General features: G+C 36.5%; 2 protein-coding genes across 4 annotated transcripts in view; both read right to left on the bottom strand.

Moving 5' to 3' along the window:
• The window catches only part of LOC6559797 (serine-rich adhesin for platelets), a 45,888-nt gene extending 22,093 nt beyond the window's left edge, over positions 1-23,795 (bottom strand). Inside the window, exon 1 of the mRNA XM_032734183.2 lies at positions 23,607-23,795. Within this exon, the coding sequence (XP_032590074.1) occupies positions 23,607-23,700 (94 nt within the window). The 5' untranslated portion in view covers positions 23,701-23,795. The remainder of the gene's footprint in view (positions 1-23,606) is intronic.
• On the bottom strand, positions 12,279-20,725 carry LOC6559216. 3 transcript variants are annotated; one of them, XM_032734184.2, is made up of 4 exons: positions 20,612-20,725; positions 20,058-20,546; positions 19,463-19,987; positions 12,460-12,494 (listed from the first exon to the last, which is right to left on the bottom strand). In XM_032734184.2, exons 2-3 carry the CDS (start codon positions 20,505-20,507, stop codon positions 19,472-19,474), a joined length of 966 nt encoding a protein of 321 aa, XP_032590075.1. In that variant the 5' UTR covers positions 20,508-20,546; positions 20,612-20,725; the 3' UTR covers positions 12,460-12,494; positions 19,463-19,471. The 3 variants fall into 3 exon arrangements, with proteins under 3 accessions (XP_032590076.1, XP_032590075.1, XP_001987242.1); XM_001987206.3 differs by having other exon boundaries at positions 20,616-20,725; XM_032734185.2 differs by lacking the exon at positions 19,463-19,987 and having other exon boundaries at positions 12,279-12,494; positions 20,616-20,716.
• Positions 23,796-24,052: the final 257 nt, after the last annotated feature.

Here is a 24,052-nt window from a genome sequence, read left to right as displayed (position 1 = left end):
AATGCAAGCCGTACTAGTGAAGAACGACCTATGGCAGTACGTGGACGGCACTAAGAAGTGCCCTCTCACGGACGGGAACGACTCCGCCGTATGGAAAACGTATGACGAAAAAGCACGTGCGGATATAGTGTTGGCGATTAGGCCATCCGAATTGGCCGTAATTGAAGGATGTACGTCAGCTGCCAACTGCTGGACAAAGCTTAGGGAAACATTTCAATCAAGAGGACCAGTGCGGAAAGCATCTCTCCTGAAGAAAATCGCATTGTCGCGGCTAAGTGAAGATGGCAATGCGCGCCAACATGTGTACGAGTTCTTCGAGGCTGTGAAGCAACTCAGAGAAATTGGCGTGACAATAGGCGATGATTTGCTCAGCATACTGCTGCTTTACAGTTTGCCCGAATCATACGAAACGTTTCGGTGCGCAATGGAAGCAAGAGATGATCTTCCAAGGTCAGATGTTCTAAAAGTAAAAATACTAGAAGAAGTAAATGCGCGCAAAACTAAGTGTGAACGTGAAGAACAAAACGTAATGTTCGCTCACCGACAAAACGGTAAACGCGATAAGCCGACAAAAGTGCGAGAGAACAGAAAATGTTTTACTTGCAATAAAACGGGACATATAGCGCGCAACTGTCGTAACAAGGCAAAAGGCAAAGGCGAAGAGCCAGAGAACCAAAGAGAGAGAGCAAAGAGAGCTGAAGAAGCCACGCTCGCTTGTCAGACCAATTTCTGTGTAAATAAAGTTGGTATGTGGTGCCTAGACAGTGGATGTACGGCGCATATGACTTCAAATGTGGATTCCTTTGAAAATATCGCAATGATCGAAAAGACATTGCATTTGGCAAACAATGAAACGACACAGATCAGTGGAGTCGGTGATGTACGAATCGCAGTTGTAGAAAATCAAACAAAAGAGAATGTAACTCTGAGTGAAGTGCTTTGTGTGCCCGATCTGAGACAAAGTCTGCTGTCGATCGCAAAGATCACAGACAGAGGTTACGAGGTCCATTTCAGAAAAAACGATGCGTTGATAATGAAAAACAATAATATGGTTTGGTTGCGTGCAAAAAGATATGGAAACCTATACTACTTGGACAGTGAGCGGATCCAAGCAAACAGCATAGAAGGGCGCAGTCAAAAGAATATTGACATGTGGCATTACCGCATGGGACACTTAAACGAAGGAGATTTAAAGAGCCTGGCGAAAAGCGGCAAAGTTTACGGTATGAATGTCAAAGACAACGAAAAGTTGTCGAAATGTGAAGTATGTATAAGTGAGAAACAAACTACAAAAACTTATAAAAACTACAACTGATATGAGAACGACTGATTTTGCTCGAAATTATACACAAGCGACGTGTGCGGGCCAATGAGGAAAGAGTCCATGAGTGGTTACAGATATTATGTAACCTTTATCGATGATCAGTCAAGATATTGCGAGATATATTTCCTTAAACAAAACTCTGAGGTGTTTAAAATGTTCAAGCAAAATATCCACGAGAAGTGGAAATCTTCACCGGAAGGAAAATAAAAGCACTACAATCGAACAACGGAACCGAATATTGCAACGTGAAGTTTGATAACTATCTGAAGAGGCATGGCATCCGGCGTAGGCTTAGTGCCCCATATACGCCGCAGCAAAACGGATTGGCTGAGAGGCAAAACAGAACCCTTGTGGAAATGGCCAGGTGTATGATGAAACAAGCGGGAGCGCCTCCAATGTTTTGGGCAGAAGCTGTAAGCACAGCTTGCTACATTCGCAACAGATGCCCAACGAAAGGACTATCTGGAGGGATTCCCTACACCATGTGGACAAATAAGATCCCGACTCTGGCCTACATGCGAACGTTTGGCGCAAAGGCATTTGCGCTTGAGAAAGGCGTCAAGAAAGGCAAATTCGATTCCAGATCTGGAGAGTGCATTCTGCTGGGATGCGCAACAAGCTTGAAAGCGTATCGGTTATACGTGCCGGAAAGGCGCCAGGTGACCATATCTAACGATGTAAAATTCTTGGATATTCCAGGTTTCAAAACAAAATATGAAGAATTATATGGCAAAGAAGACATTGACGTCGTCATCACGACAAATGAGCCAAGTAGGTGCTGTAAGGATGCTATGGGCGAATCCGAAGAGGAGAAGCAAGAACTACACAATCCGCGTCGCGGTCGGGGGCGTCCAAAAACTATTCGGACGGGTCAACGCGGAAGGCCACGAAAATTGTACGGGAGGCGGGAGACGCCAAGGCACAGGATGAAATCATTGAGGAGTGCGAAATGGCTTTTACATGCGTAGACGGTCTACGTTGCAAGAAGCTAAAAATTCTAAAGAAGCAGACGCGTGGGCTAAAGCAATCGAGGACGAGTTTTTAGCTCGAGTGCTCAATAAAACGTGGGACCTCGTAGAACGACCAGCTGATCGTAAAGTTATCGGCAACAGAATGGTATTTCGCACAAAGGATGACGGCAGCGCTGCAGGCAAGAAGAAAGTGCGTCTGGTGGCCAAGGGATACGCTCAGCGACCAGGAGAAGATTATCATGACACTTATTCACCCGTAGTACGATTTACATCGGTCAGACTGCTTATATCATTAGCAGTAGAAGCTGACATGGAAATCCACCAAATGGATGTGGTTACGGCATATTTAAATGGAGAGCTCGAAGAGAGCGTCTTCATGGATATACCAGAGGGATTTACCGACTTCATGGAAAAGTTAGAATCAGGATCACCGATCGGAACAAGGGACACCCCTCAAGGAGCGGCATATCTAAAAGCCGCTGCAGCTTGGCGGAAAGGAATAAGCAAATCCAAGAATCCTGTTTGTCTAATACGGAAGGCCCTTTATGGACTGCGGCAATCTGGCCTACGTTGGTACCACAAGTTGACCACTAAATTACTGGAGAGTGGATTGGAGCCCACCAAACAGGACCCATGCTTATTTGTAAGGAGACAAGGGAGCAAAACTCTGCTTATCACGATATACGTTGATGACTTATTGTTAGCATCAAATGACCCTACGTGGATGGAAAATATTAAGGCAGATCTCTGCAATGCTTTTGAGATGAAGGATATCGGCAAAGTGAGCACTTGCCTAGGCATACAATTTAAGCAGAGCATAGACAAGCACTGGATATTCATTTCACAGGAACAATATGTTGGTGCCATATTGAAGAAATTTGGCATGATCAAATGCAAGCCTGCATTGACACCAATCGAGGCAAAGTGTAACCTGAAGCGTCCTGAGATTATCGACGAAGGCGAAATGCGAAAGTATCCTTATCAAAGCTTAATTGGTGCTTTAATGTTTCTTTCAGTTACGACACGCCCGGATATTGCGTTTGCTGTGAGCTTTATGAGTCAGTTCAACAGCAATTACAATGTCGAGCACTGGAAGGCAGCGAAACGCATATTGAGGTATCTAAGCGGTACAAAGAAATTGGGCCTGTTATACAAGCAAACAGGCGAGGATCTATTTGGCGTGGTCGATGCAGATTGGGGAGCGAATCTAAGCGATAGGCGCTCCTATTCAGGGCAGGCGTTCATACTATCTGGAGCAGCTGGGTGCTGGGAGGCACGCAAGCAACGTACTGTGGCACTATCGAGTACTGAGTCGGAGTACCTTGCGATGTCCGAAGCGGTCAAGGAGGCACTATATCTGAAGGCCCTACTAAACAGTGTTGGCAAAGACTGCGCCACGGTGCGTCTTTATAATGACAATCAGAGCGCACAAAAACTGGTTACAGGCTTCGGGTTTCACCCGCGTACAAAACATATAGATGTACGCCACCACTTCATTAAGCAAAAATACCTGAGCGGCGACATTGAAGTGGAGTATATGCAAACAGAACATATGCCAGCAGACGTCCTGACGAAAGGTCTGAGCGGGACCAAACATCGCGAATGCATTTCGAGTTTGGGAGTTACATATATTTAAGTAAAGAGTATTGTTACTTTAAGGGAGCGTATTGTTATTATCGCGAATAGTATAATAATATGTTAAAGCAACAATGTTTACATAGTTCTGTATGCACAATGTACATAGAGTTACCATAACATCCTGTATGCGAGTCTCTTAACAGATCACTGTAAAGACGAGCAGAACATTGATAAGCGTAATTTAGTCGTTCCATTTCATTAAGCAGAGAAGGTCGCGCAGCGCTCGACGAAAAGTTATTAAAACGTTTATATGAACATAACCTCTATAGAAATCTCCTCGTGTTATTAATGGTCATGGGCCCGGTGTTTCGATCAGTAAGCCTGCACCCATAACCCCAAATTTCCAACAGAATGTGCAAAAAATATAATCATATTTTTTACCTAAGCGGAAAGGTGTGCTTTCTTCAACCTCGAAAGAGGATGCACTCATGAAGACACAGCCAAGCATTGAGAACAAGTTTGTCTCGAGGATGGTATGATAATTTGTTGTGTCCAGGCTGGACAGGGAGACAATCTATGAGATTAAGAGGATGAGAATCCAGAACACATTTTGGAAGGTTGTCCAGTAATAAGCGGACTGAGACTCTATCAGCTACAGGCTTGCAACCTAAAATACTAGAGAAATGAGGACTCTAGACCAAATACAATCATTGCATTTCTGATTGGGTTTTTATCAAGAACTGTAATTCATTTACAATGGAAATGTACAAGATACCCAGGAATTCGTAGTGTGCAATCTAATAATAATAATTTTAATAATAATAACAATTATAAAAAAAAAACTAGTAATAATAATTTATATTGTGTAAGTGTTTATTAAGCAGAAAACTATAATCTTTAAAATCTATAAAACTGTGACTCCAAAGTACCTCTATAAGGCGTTTTAAAATTATTATATTCCAAACAATATTACTAAGCATAGTTGCTTAACTCATCATTCACAATATTTAAAAAACTATAATTTGTTATATTTTTAATAATCTAACCCAGTTAAACTGTGGCTTCAAACGAGTAACCATAAATTATTTCGCGCTTCATTGAAGCAAAGTGTCTCATTATCGATTTGAGCAATTGGTAGTCAACTTTAATATTTATTAATTTTGTATGTTTTTAATAAAAACGTGGCTCCAAACAATGTTTATAAACATAGTTGCTCGGTTTATCATTCAAAATATCTAAAAACCACACATAATTTGTTATATATATTTATATCTAACCCACTTAACTTGCACAACATCCAATTAACAACAATTTTAATCTGATGGCAGATATTTATTCCCCCAAAATTTGAGCTGCATAACTTTATTCAAACTGTTGAACAGACTAACCCCAAATACCTCGACCGCCTCAAGACATCGCCGCAGTTGACTACAAATCACTCGACATTTATTTCTGCTCCAATTCCAAGACACCACAATCCCTGGTTTCTTCCAGTTGGTTTGGCTCGCCGGCCAACTCAAATTACCATTCAGGCAGCGAACAAGCCAGGGCTCATTAGAAATAACAAACCACTTCTAAAAATTCAGCCACGTCGAGAACCACACAAAAGTGCCGCCGCAAGAACTTAAAGTGGTTCAATGTTGTTGTCGATCAAAGATGGCTAACAAAAAAATATAAATAAAAATAAAAAAAGAACTATAACATGCAGCTGATGTCTAGGTGTGAAAAACAGTTAAACGACGCCTACGCCGAAATAGAGCTACAGAGTAGAGTACACAACGTGGCACAAGCACTTTAATGTGCTTTCCTATTTCGAGCCGCACGTTGCAAAGACTCGCGCCTTTCTAAACCAGGTCTTGAAAGTCGTGGCCAAAGCGTTGATTGAATGCCCCAAGATCCAAGACTCCAGCAGCTCCAATCTGGAGGCTCAGTTGTATATTGTGTGCTGAGGCATGCTTGGCCTGAGTGAATGGAGAGCCTCGGCTTGTGACTGCTCTACGACCAGCCCTCCGCCTCCCTTGTCAACATGTTCGTGCTGGCATTGTTCGCATTAGCGTTGCATATTAAGTAATAGAACTGTTTGCTGTCTGGGCTGCCACTCTAGAGTGCGAGTACTTCAAATGGCGTAACTCCAGTCCGACTATACGACTGTACGACTGTAAGACTACTTGGATGCTGTTGTGGAGTTGGCGGTGTCGCTGTTGCTGTTGAAATACAAGTGGCAAGCGAATCCACATGGCAAATGCCACAAATGGCAACAGGGATCGCAGTTCATTTTGTTGTTGCATTTTTTGCCCCGCAAATTGTGTAATTTACTGATGTTGACTAATTTATTAATTATGAAATTGTTCGGTTAGTAAACCAAGTTCGTTTGAATATGCTGTAATTTCCTAGGCTGTCAACTAAAAATTGTCAAATATTAATTAGTTGGAGTGCAAAAGTAGGGACTGCTCTGCTAGGAGATACCCTGAACACAGCTTTAAATACATACCAAACTTACTGATAGTAGTAAAGAAAATATTTATTTATATAAAAATCATTTTAATTGATAAATTCTGTGTTGATCAATAATATTTTTGGATATGTTATATGTCAGTTGGCAGCATATATCTTTGCAATTCTATCTTTTAATGCTATCGAAAATCAACTAATAAGGTTGATATATATGTGTTGATCAATAACTTTTAATTGGTTCAGTGTGTCCTATTATTATGTTGTAATAACTTTGCCAAAACCCAGATTAGCCGGATTAGGTAGGTAATTTATTTCCCATTACTTATGCTTAACATTTTTGTGATAATATATATACATAATTATATAAGCATATGTATGTATACATAAAAACAATAACAATAATAATGTTATAAAAACAATAACGATATTAATAATATACTTATAGCTTCGTCTGACTTCGACTGAATACCACAAAAATGACAATGCATTCATGATCTTGATAAATACGTTATCACAACACTCTGCTAATGTCAAGAAAAATGTTTTACGAGTTTGCCATTCAGAGGCCGTGTCTCTTTCATAATATTATCGTTGAGAAAGTGCAGCCCGAAGCTGGCATAAAATGTTGTTTTCCTTGAAAGTGCTGTTTTATAGATATATATATATATATATATATATATATATTTATAGCTATGTGTATACATGTGAACATATGTAAAACTCCTTTTGGATGCCGGGAGCTTTTTAGCTGTCCAGTTGCCCCTTTGTCGCCGTTGTTATTAAGGCAACAATGAGATATTTAATCAGGAAATGGTGCCCAGCAACAGCAGCAACAACATCTTCAACATCAAAGTGCATTTTGCAGTCGTAATTTGGCTTGGCCGGTTTGTTAACTTGGTCTTGAGCTTAACGAGCGGCATGCATAAAATATGTGCTCTTTGTTCCCGAACATTTTTAATAAAAATGTCAAGATATATACTGGAAAAGGAGCTTGCACCTCTTCATATCTTTTTCGCAGACAAGGCAACAATGAATTTGCAGTTTGCAGTGTCTGAAAGGCCTTGAGTGGTGCCTCAATTGATTCACATTTAATATGCAATCGCCGATTCGAGGAAGGCCTCTGTGATGACAGTTCTGAGATGAGGTGAGGTAGCCATTCGATGGTTATTCAAGTGTATTTGCTTTAAAATCACACTCTTCACCTTTGCCTGCCATTTAGTCAGTAGGGCATTGAACTGCTTCACTGGCTGGCTGGCTGGCTTGCTGGGCTGCTTGAAAATGAAGCCAATTTCAGGCACTTACGTGCGGATGAGAGTGCCAAGCCACTTAGGGTATTCATCAATCTACTATGGCTCTCATGATGGAGACACGCCCATTTTAAAGTGGTCAACACACCCACAGCCTTTAAATAACGCCCCAAAGCGGCGAATATGCAAATGTTCCAAACGAGTAACCAAGAACGATAGCCATAAGAATAGATAAGTAGATAGATAGATAGAAAGAACCTTGTTCTTCACTCAATAAATCACAAGCAAAGCCCAGCAAACCGACAATAAGATAATAATTACAAAAAAATAAGATATAAATAAAAAACTAAGGCAACAAAACTAAAGCAAAGATTGTTTACCATTTTTGTTAACCTTTTTTTGGCACTCGCAAATTTATTTTACGCATTTGTCTTTGTCTTTTTTTTTATTTTAAAACCAAATTTAGAAATCTCCAAAGATTTAATTCTTAAGCATTTTTATGTAGGCGAAGTTTGGTGAAAGAAGTCTTCTTAAAACTCAACTTCAACAAAAATGTAAAAGATATAAAAAAAAAAAAAAGATTTTCAGCGGGTTTCTTTTATACTGCGAATAATTAACAGTCATGCTTTGAAGGAGTGAATCACTTAACAACAGATTAAGAAAAATTCCCAAATTTGATGATTTAAAGAATACTCATTTTTAATGAAATTGGAATAACCATGATTTTTAATCACTGACCAGCTTTATGATAAAGAAAGTTAATATCAAATAGTATATATTTATTATTTCTGGGATACACAAATATTATATATTTTAGATGCGCTACTTTAGACGTGTATTCAGATACTGCTTAATGTTCTGCTTCACACCGTTCATAGACAAACATTTTATTCACAACTCCAGCGATTCACTCTTAAGTGATAAATGTCTTGATTTTAGCAATTGTCAATTGCGTAATCTGATGAGTGTAATTTAACGGCAGCCACAAGTGCCAAGTGACAATCAAGAGGGCTATGACCAAAACAACCAAAGAAACAACCTCAGACCGCCAATTTACCTTGAAATTGGATGGAAAAAAAACTTTGCAATGGGGCGTTCCTGGGTAAAATGTAAAGCCGTATTTTGGGTATATAATTTTCGAAAAGCAAAAAAACGCATTAATGGCGTTGAAGAAAAAATAATTTGTAACTTTTATGTTTGCCACTTTGCACTTTGCAACAAAACGGAAATGGCAAGACAGCAAAAGCATACGAACTAAAAAAGTGCTCAACTGGCATTTATGGGTCAAGGATTTTGAGCAGCTGTAATCAATTTGGCCACACTCGATTGCCTTTAGGCCGGGGTAGGGCGCAAAGTTCACACCGACTGCAGAGCCCATAAGAGTTGGCCCAGTCATTGCACACACCTGGCCAACCAGGCCAACAACTCTCATGACTCTTTTGTTTTCAAAATATTTGTGCCTGTTATGTCACCGACTCCATCTCGGCTGTGGCACATGCACCAAGTCAAATACAAGACTAAATTCACTCAGAAAAAAAATCGGGCTGATATTTAGACAAAATAAATATCATTATAAAAATAAGAACGTTTTTCTTGTTTTTAAAAATAATTTATAATTAAGACTCATTTATTTTTTAAAAATAAGAGTAAACAAAGTAGATATACAAAATATTTATTTTCTTTTTAAAACTCTTTTTCAGTTTCAGAAAAAAGTAATAAAATTTGATTGTGAAAAGGTAGCGATTTCAAAGCGACGTTAAATTTACTTTTTTTTTCAAATTAAATTAAATGAATATTTAAACATTTAAGATATGTGAAATCTTGTAAAGCCAAATACAAGAAAGAAATATTTAGCACTGCATTAAGAAAATAACTCGATTTGGGGCATGCACTTGCCGCCAAAGGTTTAACGATTTTTAAAGTTCAGGTCGATCTTTTTTCCGAGTGTACACGAGTACTCCACGGGTGGTGTCCCATTCATTGGACATGGCAAATACAATCGATACATTGGCTGTGAGTCACAGCTAGCTAATATGAATCACATCATTGTCATTTCGAGGATATCAGTTGCAGTTTGCTTTTATATACATATATTTTTGGCAGATTTATTGAGTGATACTTGTTTGGCTATCGCAACCTCAAAGTCAGAAGCTGCTGCCTGTTTGTGGGAATTGTTTATTGCCCCTGTTAAATTATCATAACAAGCCGATAGGAATCCGGTTGAATTTTATGAATGTCGCTCTTGAGTGGGGCAATTTAGTTGCAGAAATAGCTTGAGCGTCAAATGGAATTTATCAAACTTTAAATATTGAAAGGTTAACGTTTTGGTGCATAACAGCAAAGCGTGTTGAAGTCAGAAATGGACAAATATTATTTGTTGTTGATAATATCAGTACAGCTGACAGACTAAAACTTAAAAGTAAACCATGAATTAGACAAAGATAAAAGAAACTAAATGGACTGATTAGATTCTAGTTAAAGATATATTAACAATGGCTTTACATTTTTCGATTTCCACGATTACCACAAATTACATTTGCCATAAAAACTTACAATGTTTAAAATTTGGCTTTGCGATTTACTTTCGCTCAATTGGCAAGTAATGGCAACTGAGTTTGGGCCTGGCTCATGGCTCAGCAGCATTTCCGTTTTGGACGTTAACGCTTTCTTTTTGGCCAAATCGTAAGCTTTGCCATTGTTTATGAGTTATGGCTTGGCCATTTGTCAAAATGAAATCAAAGTTTTGCACCACGTTCTGCTCGACAGACAGGTAGGGCATGGCAGGGCGTGACAAGGCGGGGCAGGGCAGGGCAGGGTGGAGTTAGGGCCCAGTTTGGAAGCCATACAAATCACAGCAGTCTCGGCACGAGTCATAGTCAAACAACAACAACAACAACCGCAGTGGACATTGGACAGCGAACTGTGGCACAGTTGCAACAAGTTGTGGAGGCGACAGCAAAACAGAGTGCAGAAAACATACAAAGAAACAAAGCGAAACAAAACACAGACGAATACGAGGAGAGATGGAGGAAAAGCTCGATCAAAACACAAGAAACGCCAATTAAAAGGAAAAAGCGAAAATGATTGTGTTTGGAAAATCGTGCAACGCAGCACAAAGAGAAGCGATGCAAAAGTAAATGCGTTCAATGCACCCATCAGTGTGGCACCTGGTGGGCGTGGCAGTGGGCTTACTGCCCAGCCAGAGTGAGACAGACAACTGTCAATTGTCGTCTGTCTCGTGAGTCATGGCAAACAAACGCCAAACGGCAAATGCTTTGCATACTGAAATTGGTAGCGCCAAACTTGGTAACACTATATTATAGCTGGTTGTTAGTTGTAGCGGAAGTTGTAGGCGCAGAAAGCCAATTGGAAAATACCATGAAAAGTATTACAAAGAAAACGTCAAATACCTGAAATGGGCTTAGCTAATTATGTAGTAATTTCATAGGAGCATTATCTGAAAAGACTGCAGTTATCTTCGGTATAATCGGAAACTTTCAGTTTTCGAGGAAAATATTGACATAACATATATATTATTGAAATCAATTGAAAATTTATATACTTGAATATTTCCTAAATACTTTATAAATAGAAAAAAACGTCTATTTCAGGAGTTGTAATGATTCTTATGAAACTTATGCTCATAGTTGGGGAGTATTTACTTTATCAAGTGTATGGAATTTAATCAGACTTATTCCAAGCGCAAACAACATGGCCTAAAAAGATTTTTGTGTTCTCAAAAATTGGCCAACTGTTTATAGCACTTTGCGTTTCTGGCTCATGCAAATGTTTTTGGTTTTTACCCATATTTTGACTCAGACTTTTGGCATGCAAATGCCTATTTGCTTATACATATATACGATACATACATACATACATCGAATGCGCGCCCACTTGTTGGACTAAAGTGAATCAAAGGCACCCACAAGAAGAATGCAACGCTTTGCAAATTACCATACAAAACGTATTTTATCAATGGGGTCGCCGCAACACACCCAGAAAAGCACATTAAATATCTATATATAAGCGATAAATAGCATTTTTCAATGGTATTTGTTTGGGGGCGGTTGAAATTATTTCGAAAAGTCAAACAAAAATGTCAACAACTCAGATCGAACTGCAAATTCGAATTACAAATCCAGTAAATGTCACATTTAAAATAAATTTCAAACAATATTTTCGTACTAAAATGTAGTAAGATTTTTTAACAAATTGATTTTAACAACCTTTAATAAAATTGATCATATAGAAATGAAAGTAAAAATCTAAATCTAAAAAATTTGACGTGTAAAATAAATTTCACACAAATTTTCTCAATTAGTGAATGTATTAGAAATTTAAATGAAAATTCAGCAAATATGAAATTTAAAATAATATGTCACAAGTAGATATGATGTTTTAAATAATAATTCACTTGATAAGCAGAACCTTTAATTTGCCTCTTTTTGTTGTATTGCATTTTTTTCTTATTAATAAGAAATATAATAATTATTTATAAGCGAATTATTTGAAATTTGTTATGCTTAAGAAGCAGTTATGCACATAAAAGAAGACATTATCTAATCATTAAATCACAAATGTTGTGGTTATTAAGTTTATTAATATCTTCGTTAAGAATTCGAATGACATCTGTATATTATGTTGTTGTCGATTTTCTTGTGTATATATATATATCTCTATATACGTGTGTTGGGGTATTCAAAATCAAAACTTTGGACAACTCCATTCTGAAAAATTGCAATTTGTTAATGTTGTTAGCTGAGGCTCTTAATTGACTGTCTTAGCTCTTCATTTGTTGCCCATAACACTGAAATGAGCGCCGGCAAAGATATCAGCAAGAAGTTAACCTCCAGTCGGATTTTGTTGATTTTGCCTGCTTGTCTCTTGGATTTTGATTTATGTTGCAGGTCTTGAACTTACCTGAAAATAAAACAGAAAAACAAAATACAAAATTAACATTATGCAAAAGAAAAAAAAAGAACAAATAAAAATTATGTTTAGGGTAACAACAATCAAAGAATTATCCATGTAAACATAAATTGTTCAACTAAGCAGAAGTAACCCAGATTTCCAGATTCTAAGGCGTCACAAAATGAAAACAATGCAAGGTCGCTTAATGATTTTAAATAGCACTTGGCACAAGAAACGGAACAGATAAAACTGGAGAAAAGAGCTGTTTTATTGTTGCCGGGCATTGTTATATCATTATGGTTGGTTATTATTATATGGGTCTATCTCATCGAGGAAGAAGCTTCAAGTCAACAGTCGACATTTAGTTCACAGGCACAGAGACGGTCAAGGTTAATTCGAAAACGTTTTTGTTGTGTTGGTCATCTTTTGGCCAACCAATTAAGGTAGGAAACTTGGATGCACACACACACTCGCACTCGCAGTCGCATTCACATATACTCACACACACGTCACTTGGCCCAGTTAATGAATACAAATTACCAACTCAGTTAGGGAATCAGCCATTTAATGATTGTAGCATTTTCCACCAACAGGTTGGTTAACTCCACAAAATCCATCTAATGAGGTTAAAGAAATCTGTGGCAATCAACTTAATTGGCTTGAGCTGAATCAACAGTAAACAGAGCGCACTAACTACAAATATGAAGCCACAACGAAATGCTTTGCCCACAGTGCTCACCCAATAAGCGCAACCCATAACGCTGGCCAAGTAATTGCTGTTCCAATAACCTCCAACCCGCAGGCAAACAGGCAACAATAACAATATACGTCTCATGTCAGCAAATAAACAAATACAAGCAAATTAATTGCACATGAACAAATCTATTAATCTGTCAAAAGAAAAAGAAATAATAATAATAAAAATAATAATAAACCACACCTGCACAAGCCAATTGGACATGCTGCAAAAGCAAAAGATTTTGCTGGGCAAGTTGTTATTGTTGCTATCACAGATTGCTAAAGGCGAACACGTGCGAAAGAGAGATGAGAGTGATATAGTGGGAGTGAGAGGGAGAGGGGTTTATATTATATATATATTTTTTTTTTATATTTGCAGCTGTGGTTTCAAGACTTGCTTATACTCTTTAGATGCATTTCTATGTATTGAGTTATTGTAGTTAGTTTAATTGAAAATAACAATTATATGCAACTTAAAAAATAATTATTTATACATTTTTAAATTCATTGCACTCAAGTGAGTAAATCACATTTTAGACTCACTCTAAACAAAATCTTCGGCATTTAAAAGAGAGAGTCTTTTAGTATTAAAATCAAGTAATCAAATGCAGTCAAATTTACACTGCTTCGAAAATAAAGAAATGGATGTTCAATAGAATAGTGAACATTTTGATCTCTGCTTGGCAATACCTATTTGAATATGTTAAATTTTATGAACTTTTTACTTTTCTTACTACCAAACCACAAACGTTTAACAAATTTTAATTTAATTGGAATTTTTCAATCTTAACAATAAATTTTGGACCATTTTAAATGTTAATAATTTAATTTTAAATTTGAATTTAATTATTCATTTTTAGTTTAATATCATTTAAATTTTTAAATTGTTAGTCCACATTAAATAAATAAGTAAATTAGCACAGCAGCATAATTACGCTAACCTTAAAAGAGTTATAAAATATAATACAAATTAAGCTGAAGGTCTAGTTTAGTCATTAGTGCGCTTACTGTATTACAAATTGTAATATTAGTTGCATATAAATGTATTCCAGTTGCCATAATAAAATAACTTGCAGCTTAATCAATTCTCTATGACTTCCAAATGCTAAAGGCAGGCTTCAAAGAGGGGCTTATACATTAAAGTTATATCTAAATATAAATAGCGGTATAATTAATGGTCCCTCTAAGGCAATAGAACATTCTATGAGATAGAGGCATGTAACAAAGACTATATATGAAATTCCAATCAATTTGTCAACTTAAGATTTATAGAGGGTATTTAGAATTTGCTTTGTTAAACTTTTATTTTCTAGCTTTTAACTGTATTTCATTGAGTAAACTACCAACCTACGCGACCAACGGATCTACAGCAGCAACGATGACGACGAGCGTCTCGAATGCGTTGCTGTTTTTGGTAATAAACGAAGCGTTAAACAAATTGCATTACAGCAACTACAAATACAACAAGTACAACAGCAACAACAACTGTAAATTGCTGCTGCTAGTTTTGTTTTTGTAATTGTATGCAAAGCGTCATAAATGAGGGCGCTTGACGGCATCGCCGTCTTTGGGCGTAATTACATCAACTACCAAATATGGTCAAAAAGACTGAAAAAATTATCCCAATTTATGTGTTTGTTGTTGTTGTTGTAATAATACCTGAACCGACACTGACAACAACAAGAAATCAAGGGAAATGCCAGCCAAAAATTAAATGCAAATTATTACCAAAAAATGAAAAAACAATTATAGACAACAATTTCAAAATACAAGTGGTTTGAAAATTGTCAAAATTTCGCGGTTTTTGAACAGGAAATTAACAATTATTTAAATGGAAGTGCAATTTTAATTGTTGGGCAATTTATTTATGAGCGTTAAAGTGTTGGAAATCCCCATCAAAATAGGCATTCGAATAAACACAAAGATAAATATTTAACAAATGTTAATTAAATATAATATCTAACTTAAGAGTTAAGGAATGTCATATACACTAGTCCAGAGACTATCGACTAGGAGAGACCCTGCTTATGCTTGTTAGCTAGACTCTGCCATTGTTTTATGAGATCAGAGATGCTTTCTTCCGCATGTGACATACTTTGCACAACTTCATTATGCATATACACATACAATTCTAAAACAGATAAAAGAAAGACTTCTTTTATATTTTTCAGAAATGTATTTCCAAATATTAAAATCTAATTGAAGTAAAATGTCTATAAATTAATTTTATATTTTCTCAGAAACATATTTTCCAGTAATATATATTATCTGTAAAGAGTAAAAGTAAAATGCAAACCCTTACTAAAAAATCGTTTCTGGCTGTTAGAGTTTTGCTGTATTTTTTTTTCATACCATAACCGCTTAGCTTAATTCACGAATTAAAATTGACTTAAAATACTAAGTGTATTAAAATTTGATTATATGAATATTAAGCAACAAAAATGCCATTATAAGAATTCTGCACATACTTAAAAAGCACTCAGGAATTAAGTATTTTTGTTTCTAAATTTTAGAAAAATCGAACCTTGAATTAAGAAAAGAAAGACCCTGGTCTTTAGAACAATACGATTTTTCTAAATAATAAGGCGACTTGCCCTTGGCGCCATTTTCAATAAGTTCAAGGTATAATTATTGTAGAATAACCACAAAGTAAATTTTAAATAAATGTTAATGAAATTGTTCGTTTAATAATGCCGTTTTTGTTTCCCCATCTAAGCACCTTATATGCATATGAGCTGCAGCAGCATAACATGAAAAACTTGTTCAACGCGGCGGTTAAATTATAGTTGAGCCAGCACATAAATCAAATGGGCCGAGACTGGCAAAATCAAAAGCAAAGTCGACTCGAGAAACGAACTGCATGGCAATAATAATATCAAATAATGACAGAGCACCAGCGATATAGATAGATATCTGAGCAACAAGCGCGCCTTACAAATCCAAATTGATTAAATTACAGCCAAGAATTAAAGTCAACACACAATACGTCAATTGCAGGGCTAAAAAAAAATATTAAAAACCGTTATACATAATTGAAAAAATTATTTTTTCATTTGCAGATTAAAGACAAGTCTAAAGCGGACCGGAAAGCTTGTGGCAGCAATTCAAAATGAGAAAAATATTTCAACTTTACTCAGGATGACGCATATTATGTATATTATTTATTTTTTTGTTGTTGACCCTGAAAACTTACAAGTTAAATTAACTTTTTACTACTTTTGCACATGGATGTTTATCCCAAAAATTTATTTTCCATATGCCCTCCATTAATTCAACTTCAATTACTAATTTTTAAGTGTACTGTTTTGTGTACTTGTAAAAACTTGAAATTGAAAATTAAAACTGCGCGTAAACATACAGCCGAGCGCCGACCAAATATATTTTAATGTTTTACAGAGGCCCTAACATGACGCGTAATAGTTACAAATTTACCAACTTTATCTTCACTTAACTGCCAAACAAAAATCATGGCAAAACAGCTAACTAAAGCACGCCGAAGGTTACATACCCTTGCTGAGCCAATTCGACTGCTGATCACTAAAATGGAAGCTGTACGATTTATTTATCCCATCTGGTAGATTTTGTATCTAATAGTTTGAAGCGTAAAAATCTTTTTAAACAAACGATATAAGAACTTAACTTTTGACTGATTCTTGCCATGGGAGCTAAATGATAAAGTAGTTCGGTCTTGATAAGGATTAGTCCAAATTTTAAAAGCATAATAGCATGTTTAGATAGTGAGCTTGTTAAGGATTACTTGTTAAATATAATAGTTTTCCATACAAGAACTACAGATATATGGACATAGGACTAGTTTGCATAGAAACAGATAGACATACGTACTTAGCCAAAAGGACTCGGCCAGTGATACTGATCAAGAATATATATACCGCCTCTGCACGGCTATAAATATATCTAACGCCCAATGGTGTCAATACATGGCCGTCACGAATTTGTAAAAAATGTCTACAGCTAAAACTGAAAGTCTGCTAATGATTGTGGCTTTTTCGAATTCACAAGAAACTTGACGTATTGCTTAACAAATGCAATCAGCTAAGAGCAAAGAGCTGGCCAATGGCATTGAAATTGCACAACAGCAATAAATGGACACATTAGCCAAGTCAAATTGTCCAGCCAGACACACCACAAGCACTGCCAGTCGGCGGCATGTGCCGATTAGGTGTGTCTCTTTGGCTTGGTCCACAGAAGGTCAGCTATCAACAGCCGGGTGGAGGGTCGTGAGGGTATAGGGTGGGGGCAGGTGGTAGGGTATATCGATGTGTGCAGTTGAATGAACCGAACGCCCACCGTTCGGTTCGTCTGGCCAAAACGAACATGTCACGGATCGAAAATGGTATAAGCCAAATTCCCGCCAAGCCGCCGAGTTCAAAGCGAAGGCGTCGCGACGATTGTCATCGCTCTGTGTGTGTGTATGTCTGTGTGTGTTGTTGTTGCTAGCTGTCAGCAGCGATGCCAGCGATAAGCAGGCAAAACAACTTACAATCAGGCAACAGGCGAAACGAAGACAAAGATGAAGAGAGAGAGCCTTAACCTCAGACTGAGACACAGCCACATAACTTGCCACGTTGATCTTCACAATCAAATTTAGTGGAAGCACAATTCATCAGAATCGGTTCTAGCTAGACGAACGCCAAATACGCTGCCTTGTTAAATTGGTAACAATCTCGTGGTAAAATATAAATCATTTGTAGTTGCAATGCAAGCAGATACATTATCATAAGATCTTTAAATAATATATATATCTATTTTTGTACACATACATATGTCTTCAGGTCTGTTCAAAATAGGCAAGAATTGACATTTTATATTTTCAACATAAAAAACATTTATCGTTCGGTCAGAACGAGGATCGGAATAAATTTACGTATATAAAAATAAAAAAAATTTATATCTAAATTATAAAATGCAGACACCAAACCATAAACCGTAGATTTTCATTTTGTACATCTTGACATAAATTAATTCTTACAATTAATTAACTAATTGTGTATAAATATAAACATTTCAAATCGATTGTCTACCTTATATACACTCAGAAAATAGGTGGCAAATCCGTGCAATTTAGAAAATCGCTATATCTATGGTGTCAAGGATAGGTCATCTTATTTATAAAAATCTGGATCAGCTATTCTTAATTTAAGGATAAACTTTTTCAAATTTAGAGCAAATATTTCTAAATGCTGTGCGATTTTATGTATACATAGAACTATTAAATTTGCTTTTGTTCCTCTATATTTATTATTATGTAATAGTATTTTCAGATTTGAAATAGTATATATAATAAAATAATTTATATGGTATATAAATTCATGGAATTTGGACTTCGATCATCAAATTGCAAAACTTTATTCTGAATATGAGAAAGAATTTTGGTTGACTTTTTGCGAACTCTTTTTATAATGCAAATATGTCTTTCTTTTTTCTTCTAAAACTAAGTGTTTGGTATTTATAATTTTTATACGCTTGATAGCTGTATATTTTGTAATAAAGAAATAATTTAAAAAATGGATAAACAATCGTTTATAATATTAAGAATTTGTTTCTGGTATAATTACAAATTACTTTCTAAAAGTCAAAAAAAGTTTATATATATTTATAAATATACATAACATCATTTGAGGAACACAAGCTATTCGGTTTACTACGAATATGTAAGAGTATATTGGCCAAAAGCAAAACATAGTTGCCATAAACATTTCTTAGCGCATATTCATCATTTACATTTGGAGGCACAGCAATGTGCTAAGTGTTCTCTGTATACTGTGGCAATTTGTCATTTGTGGCTGGACGCGCGCTGTTATCAATGTGATTTATGAAGCTGCCACAAGAAGCTGCTGCTGCTGCTGCTGCTGTTACTGCACAATCGAAAAAGCCATACAATGCTAGGGAAATACATATATATACCTAGCATATATTGATATATTGACGGCAGTTTGGCAGCAAAGTTAGTACCGTTCACAGAGCGGATGTAAGAGCTTTTTGGCGGCAAATTTTCAGCTTGTTTCAAACAAACGAAAGACGACCGGCTAACAACAAATTTTCATGGCTCATGGCAATGCGAGCGTCGAACTGTAAAGTTATGAAGCTGTTGTGCGCCACAAAAAACGGAAGCGCATGTTTAAGGTTATGGGCACAGGGCCAACACTTAACAAACGTCAGCAGCAACAGTGTGGCAAAGACAGTCTTCGACTTCAACTCCCACTCCGACTCCGGCTTACCATATTTATCTATCTTCGCCTTGGGAGACTCGTAAAATACGCGAGAACAATGTTCGGATAGAGATCAGTGACATCTTTGAGCTTCACCAGATCCAGCGCTGACGTCCTCTTCCATTTGACCACCAGAAACGTTTCACCACCCATTTTGTGCGACCTGATGATCTTCTCCAGCTCGAGTCCAAGTTCAAGGCCGCTCGGACTCCTGTTACTGTTCAAATTGGCATTCCATTTGCCAGTCGGTTGGCTGATGCTGCTGATCTCCGGGGTACCTGGGATGCTGGGAGTGCTGACGCTACTGGCACTGCTGCTGGCGATGCTGGGACTGCAAATGAAGCTGGACAGCGATGGTTTTGATGGCACCTGTGCCAACAACGGTTGGCTCGATTTTGTAGGACTATCTGTTCGGCGCTGTGAGTTTGATCTTATGGCGGATGCATTTCGCTGAGGTGCCACAAAACTGTTGCAAGCCAGACTTTTTAAGTTGATCTTGTTGGGAATGGAAGACATGCACTGCTGCCTATATCCCTGTTTAGAGTGTATCAATCTGAGATTGACTGAACGCGTACGCTAACTAAAAAGTTCACCAACTACTTACTTGCTCCCGGCTCGCATCCGAGGCGTATTGGGAAGTGCCTTTGGTGTCCTTTACGCTTTTCACATGCTGCTGCTGCTGTTGCTGGTCGTCATCGTCGCTGCTGTTGCTGCTTGGACTGCTCAGGTCAACTTCCGCGATCTGGCTCAGCGCATCGTTCTTACTGGCAGCATATTTGGCATCAAATTGCGCTATCTTTTTGTCTACATCCTTGCCCAATGACTCGGGAAACTCCCACGTCCACTCCGACTTTGTGGAACCCGTCCATCTGACCAACACTTGATTACGGCCCAGAAAAACGCGTCTCTGCATGATTTCCTCAACTACATGCTTCGACGATTGAGCCGGTTGCATTTGGCAGTTTATCTTTGTGTTGACATCAGATGTGGTGGGATAGGCGGACGGACGTTTCACTCCCTTCTTTTTGGCATCGTTGCGATTTGACTGTGCCATTATTTTTTGCAAGCAAAGCGTATAAGAATTTAGCAACGACTGCAAATTGGACAAAAGCAATAAATATATATACATCTTATATATATCCATATTGTACTCCTTACTCACGATTCAAGGCGATTTAATAGCAAAATTTTCTAATTGTTGGGAATAATAAAATCTGCTTTTCGCGTTTCGAACAGAAGAAAAGAAAACTTCGACGTTGTTATAACTCTTCTTTTTCACGTTTGCAAGAAGAAAAGACAATATGAAAGGAAGCTGATTGAAGTGCTGCCAGAATTTTGACGTTTGAGCAAACTATCGATATTAGTTAGGCGATATATTCTTTTCTATATAGATCAAGCTTGTCAAGCGTCTTATCGATTAACTGAATTTAAGTAAACTAGTTTTTATTGTTTCAATTGGCATTTGTTTGTATCAGTACACCAAATCCGCAACAAGGGAATTTTTGTATAGATCAATCTATTTTCTTACAATTTTTTATTTTATTTCGGCACCAGCAAAAAATAACTGTCCATTGACTTTATGTTGTTACAATGCCGTGTTCTGAATTCAAATTAATATTAATAAAACACATTTTCAGTCAGTTTAATGACAGTTGACTTTGTATTTTTTTTACATATATACATAACATTGGAGTGTGTATCTCACGTTAATGTTCATTTTGTTTTTCTGCTAAAATTTCATGTTACTACAATGGCTGGATGTGTAAATGCAGCTTTTCCACTGCAATAATGCACATATCGAGTTGAATGTCATCGTTCATTTTTCTCATTATTATGAACAGAAACCGTCAATTTCCAAAAGAAAAATCGACACTAATTACTCAAATCCACGAAGACGTCAGACAGACAGACAGACACATGCACGAACACACTCAAAAACACTTGTTTGTGTTCGGAAATGTCGTCGCGTCCTCGTGTCTGGTGATTGAGAGCAAAGTATTCGTCACGTTCGGACGAGTACTAGACTCGATTATTAACCAAAATAGAAAAGAAAAATAATATAAAAAACGCATGTGTGACAGTTTGAGGCAAAAATAAAAATAAAAGAAAAAGCGACTCAGTGAACCTGTTACGTTTTGCCCATTTCTTTCACTTTCTTTCATTTAGATATAGTATATCAGTAGCACCATCTCTCTCTATCACATGTACATATGAAGCGTGCAGTACTTTAATTCGATCAAATTAACAACTGCTGGCTAAACAAAAGTGAAATGTGCGACGAGGGTAAGCTGAAGGGTTTTCAAAGTCAGCCCATGAGCGAGATTCGCTTTCGTTTTTGTTATTACAAAATATACCATATATCTTTCTCACTCTCTTTCCACATACCATATTATGTGTGAATATATTTGGTGTGTAATTTGCATAGTTGTCGGCAAATAAATGCGATCAGAAACTTGTTTTTATATCTTTTTACACACGCGACACAATGTCTCTATATATACATTTATTTTAAATGAATGTAGATTTCCAAAAGTCGTATTTCTTGATTTCAAATATCCATTTGATTTTTTTTTTCTGCGCTACGATCATCAGCTCTTCATTAGTAAGTTAATTTCATTAGCGTTGTTTTTGTTTGACAACTTATCCAAAGCACACATTTTTTTGATATTTGCTCAAATTCATTTGTTTGTCTAGGTTTTTTACGCTCTTCGGATTTTTGTTTCGGTATTGAATTTTATGTTTAGTAGAAAGGTTTCTTCATCTTCAGTTTTGGTGTTGCGTAATTTTTTTGATTTAATTAGCTGTTGTTTTTTTTTTGCTAATTTCGCTTTGTTCAAATTAACATACTCACTTAGCTCTTATGTTAATATTAGGTATATAAAAATATAAATTTGATAATATGTAATATGCCAAATGCAAAATTGTTTTATTTATTTATTTAATCTCAACTAAAGTCAGTCGACACAAAACTAGTACAAAAAGTAAAAAACATATTAAACAAAATTAAAAATAAAATGTAATGTTACATTTAAAGTAATTAAATTAGAAATATTTATGCAAATTATTATTTAGTTTCAGCAAATCGATTACAATGGAATCAAACGTCTTTTGCATAACGGCACGGAGCAGTGAAATCAAAGTGTGATCAAGTTGAAACTATCGATGACTTTTTTAACGTGGCTGGCTTAAGAATTTCGATTAATTTTGCTTCGCGCATTTAACCGTTAAGTTAATATTTGCGCAGCAAACAACCAAAATACATATTTGTAATACGCCTTACACGCACACATACACATACACAAGGATGACTACAGTTTTTATTGACACATTGACATTATAACACACTTAAAAGAGGAAGTCATATTATTACAACAATCGTAAAAGCTTGATGAAAAAAGTGCAAAATCAAAAACAGCAACGGTAACTCCCAAAAGGGTAAATAAAAACATCTCCATACGCACACATATACACATTGTGCATATACATATATGTATTCACAGGTGCAGGTCAATTTTGTTGCTGTGTCGTGTTTTTCTTTCCTGCTGAAAAATCTTTAGACAGTTTGGCTTGCAGTGCGGAAATACGTGTTTTATTTTTCTTTTGGTTTATTATTGGCCATTTTCTTTCCGTTTATTTCTTTCGTGACAAATCTGATAAAAGTTGTTTGCTTCTTAATATTTAAACACGATTTTCTTGTGTCATATCAACTTGGGAGGCTCTTAAATGCTGACAGACCCCAGACCTCGACTTAGTTCCGGCTGCAAAAGCGGCCGAAAACAAAAAGACGAAATTAATTAGCATGAACTGAATCTGAATCAGAGACATGTTTTATTCTTCTTATTATTTTTTTTTAGGGTACAAATTGTACCCTATGATAACAACCAGAATAACAACGACAAAGAATGTACTACAAAAATTTGTTTCGTTGAACACCAAAATATAATAATAATAAAAGTAGAATAAGAAAGAACGAAAATAAAACGAGTCTTTATAAATGCCAAAAAAAAACTCGCGATCCAAATATGAAATATTTTTTTATAAAATAAAAGTATTCTGATTTATTCAATAGGGAGATGCGTAACAAAGCACTAAAAAAAATGGGAATACCCGATGCCAGGGTGTATAATGGAAACCATATGTTAAACTCACTCACCTTGTGCGATGCTGCCGCTGCTGACACAGCAAAAGACGATGAAGATGATGCTGAGGCTGCGCAGTGACGTCGACGTCGACATCGACATCGACATTTTTGCTGTTGTTTTTGCTATTGGGGGGCTTAAGTAATATCCCAAAAGGCTTTTGTTTATAAAATTTGCGGCTTTGCTTGTAATTTTTGTTTTTAGCGTAGTGTTTAGCTTTCAATTTGTAAATTATTAGCAATTTATTTGGTTGCTTAGTATTTGCATTTTGTTTTTGTTGCTTTTTTCACTTATGGCGCTTTGAGCGCATTTAGCCAAAATACCAATAAAAAAAATTGTCTACTGGCTAAACTGGTTTTTTTTTGGATTAAAACAAAACTCTTGAAATAATTATTGCGCACCTTAGATTAAGTTACCGTTAAAATGTTGTTAAAAGTATTATGATTTCATTTTTCTCGCT

Source organism: Drosophila grimshawi, unplaced genomic scaffold, assembly GCF_018153295.1.
Source record: "Drosophila grimshawi isolate 15287-2541.00 unplaced genomic scaffold, ASM1815329v1 contig_1369, whole genome shotgun sequence".
Classification (NCBI taxonomy): Eukaryota; Metazoa; Arthropoda; class Insecta; order Diptera; family Drosophilidae; genus Drosophila; species Drosophila grimshawi.
This window is presented reverse-complemented; position numbering and strand designations above follow the sequence as displayed.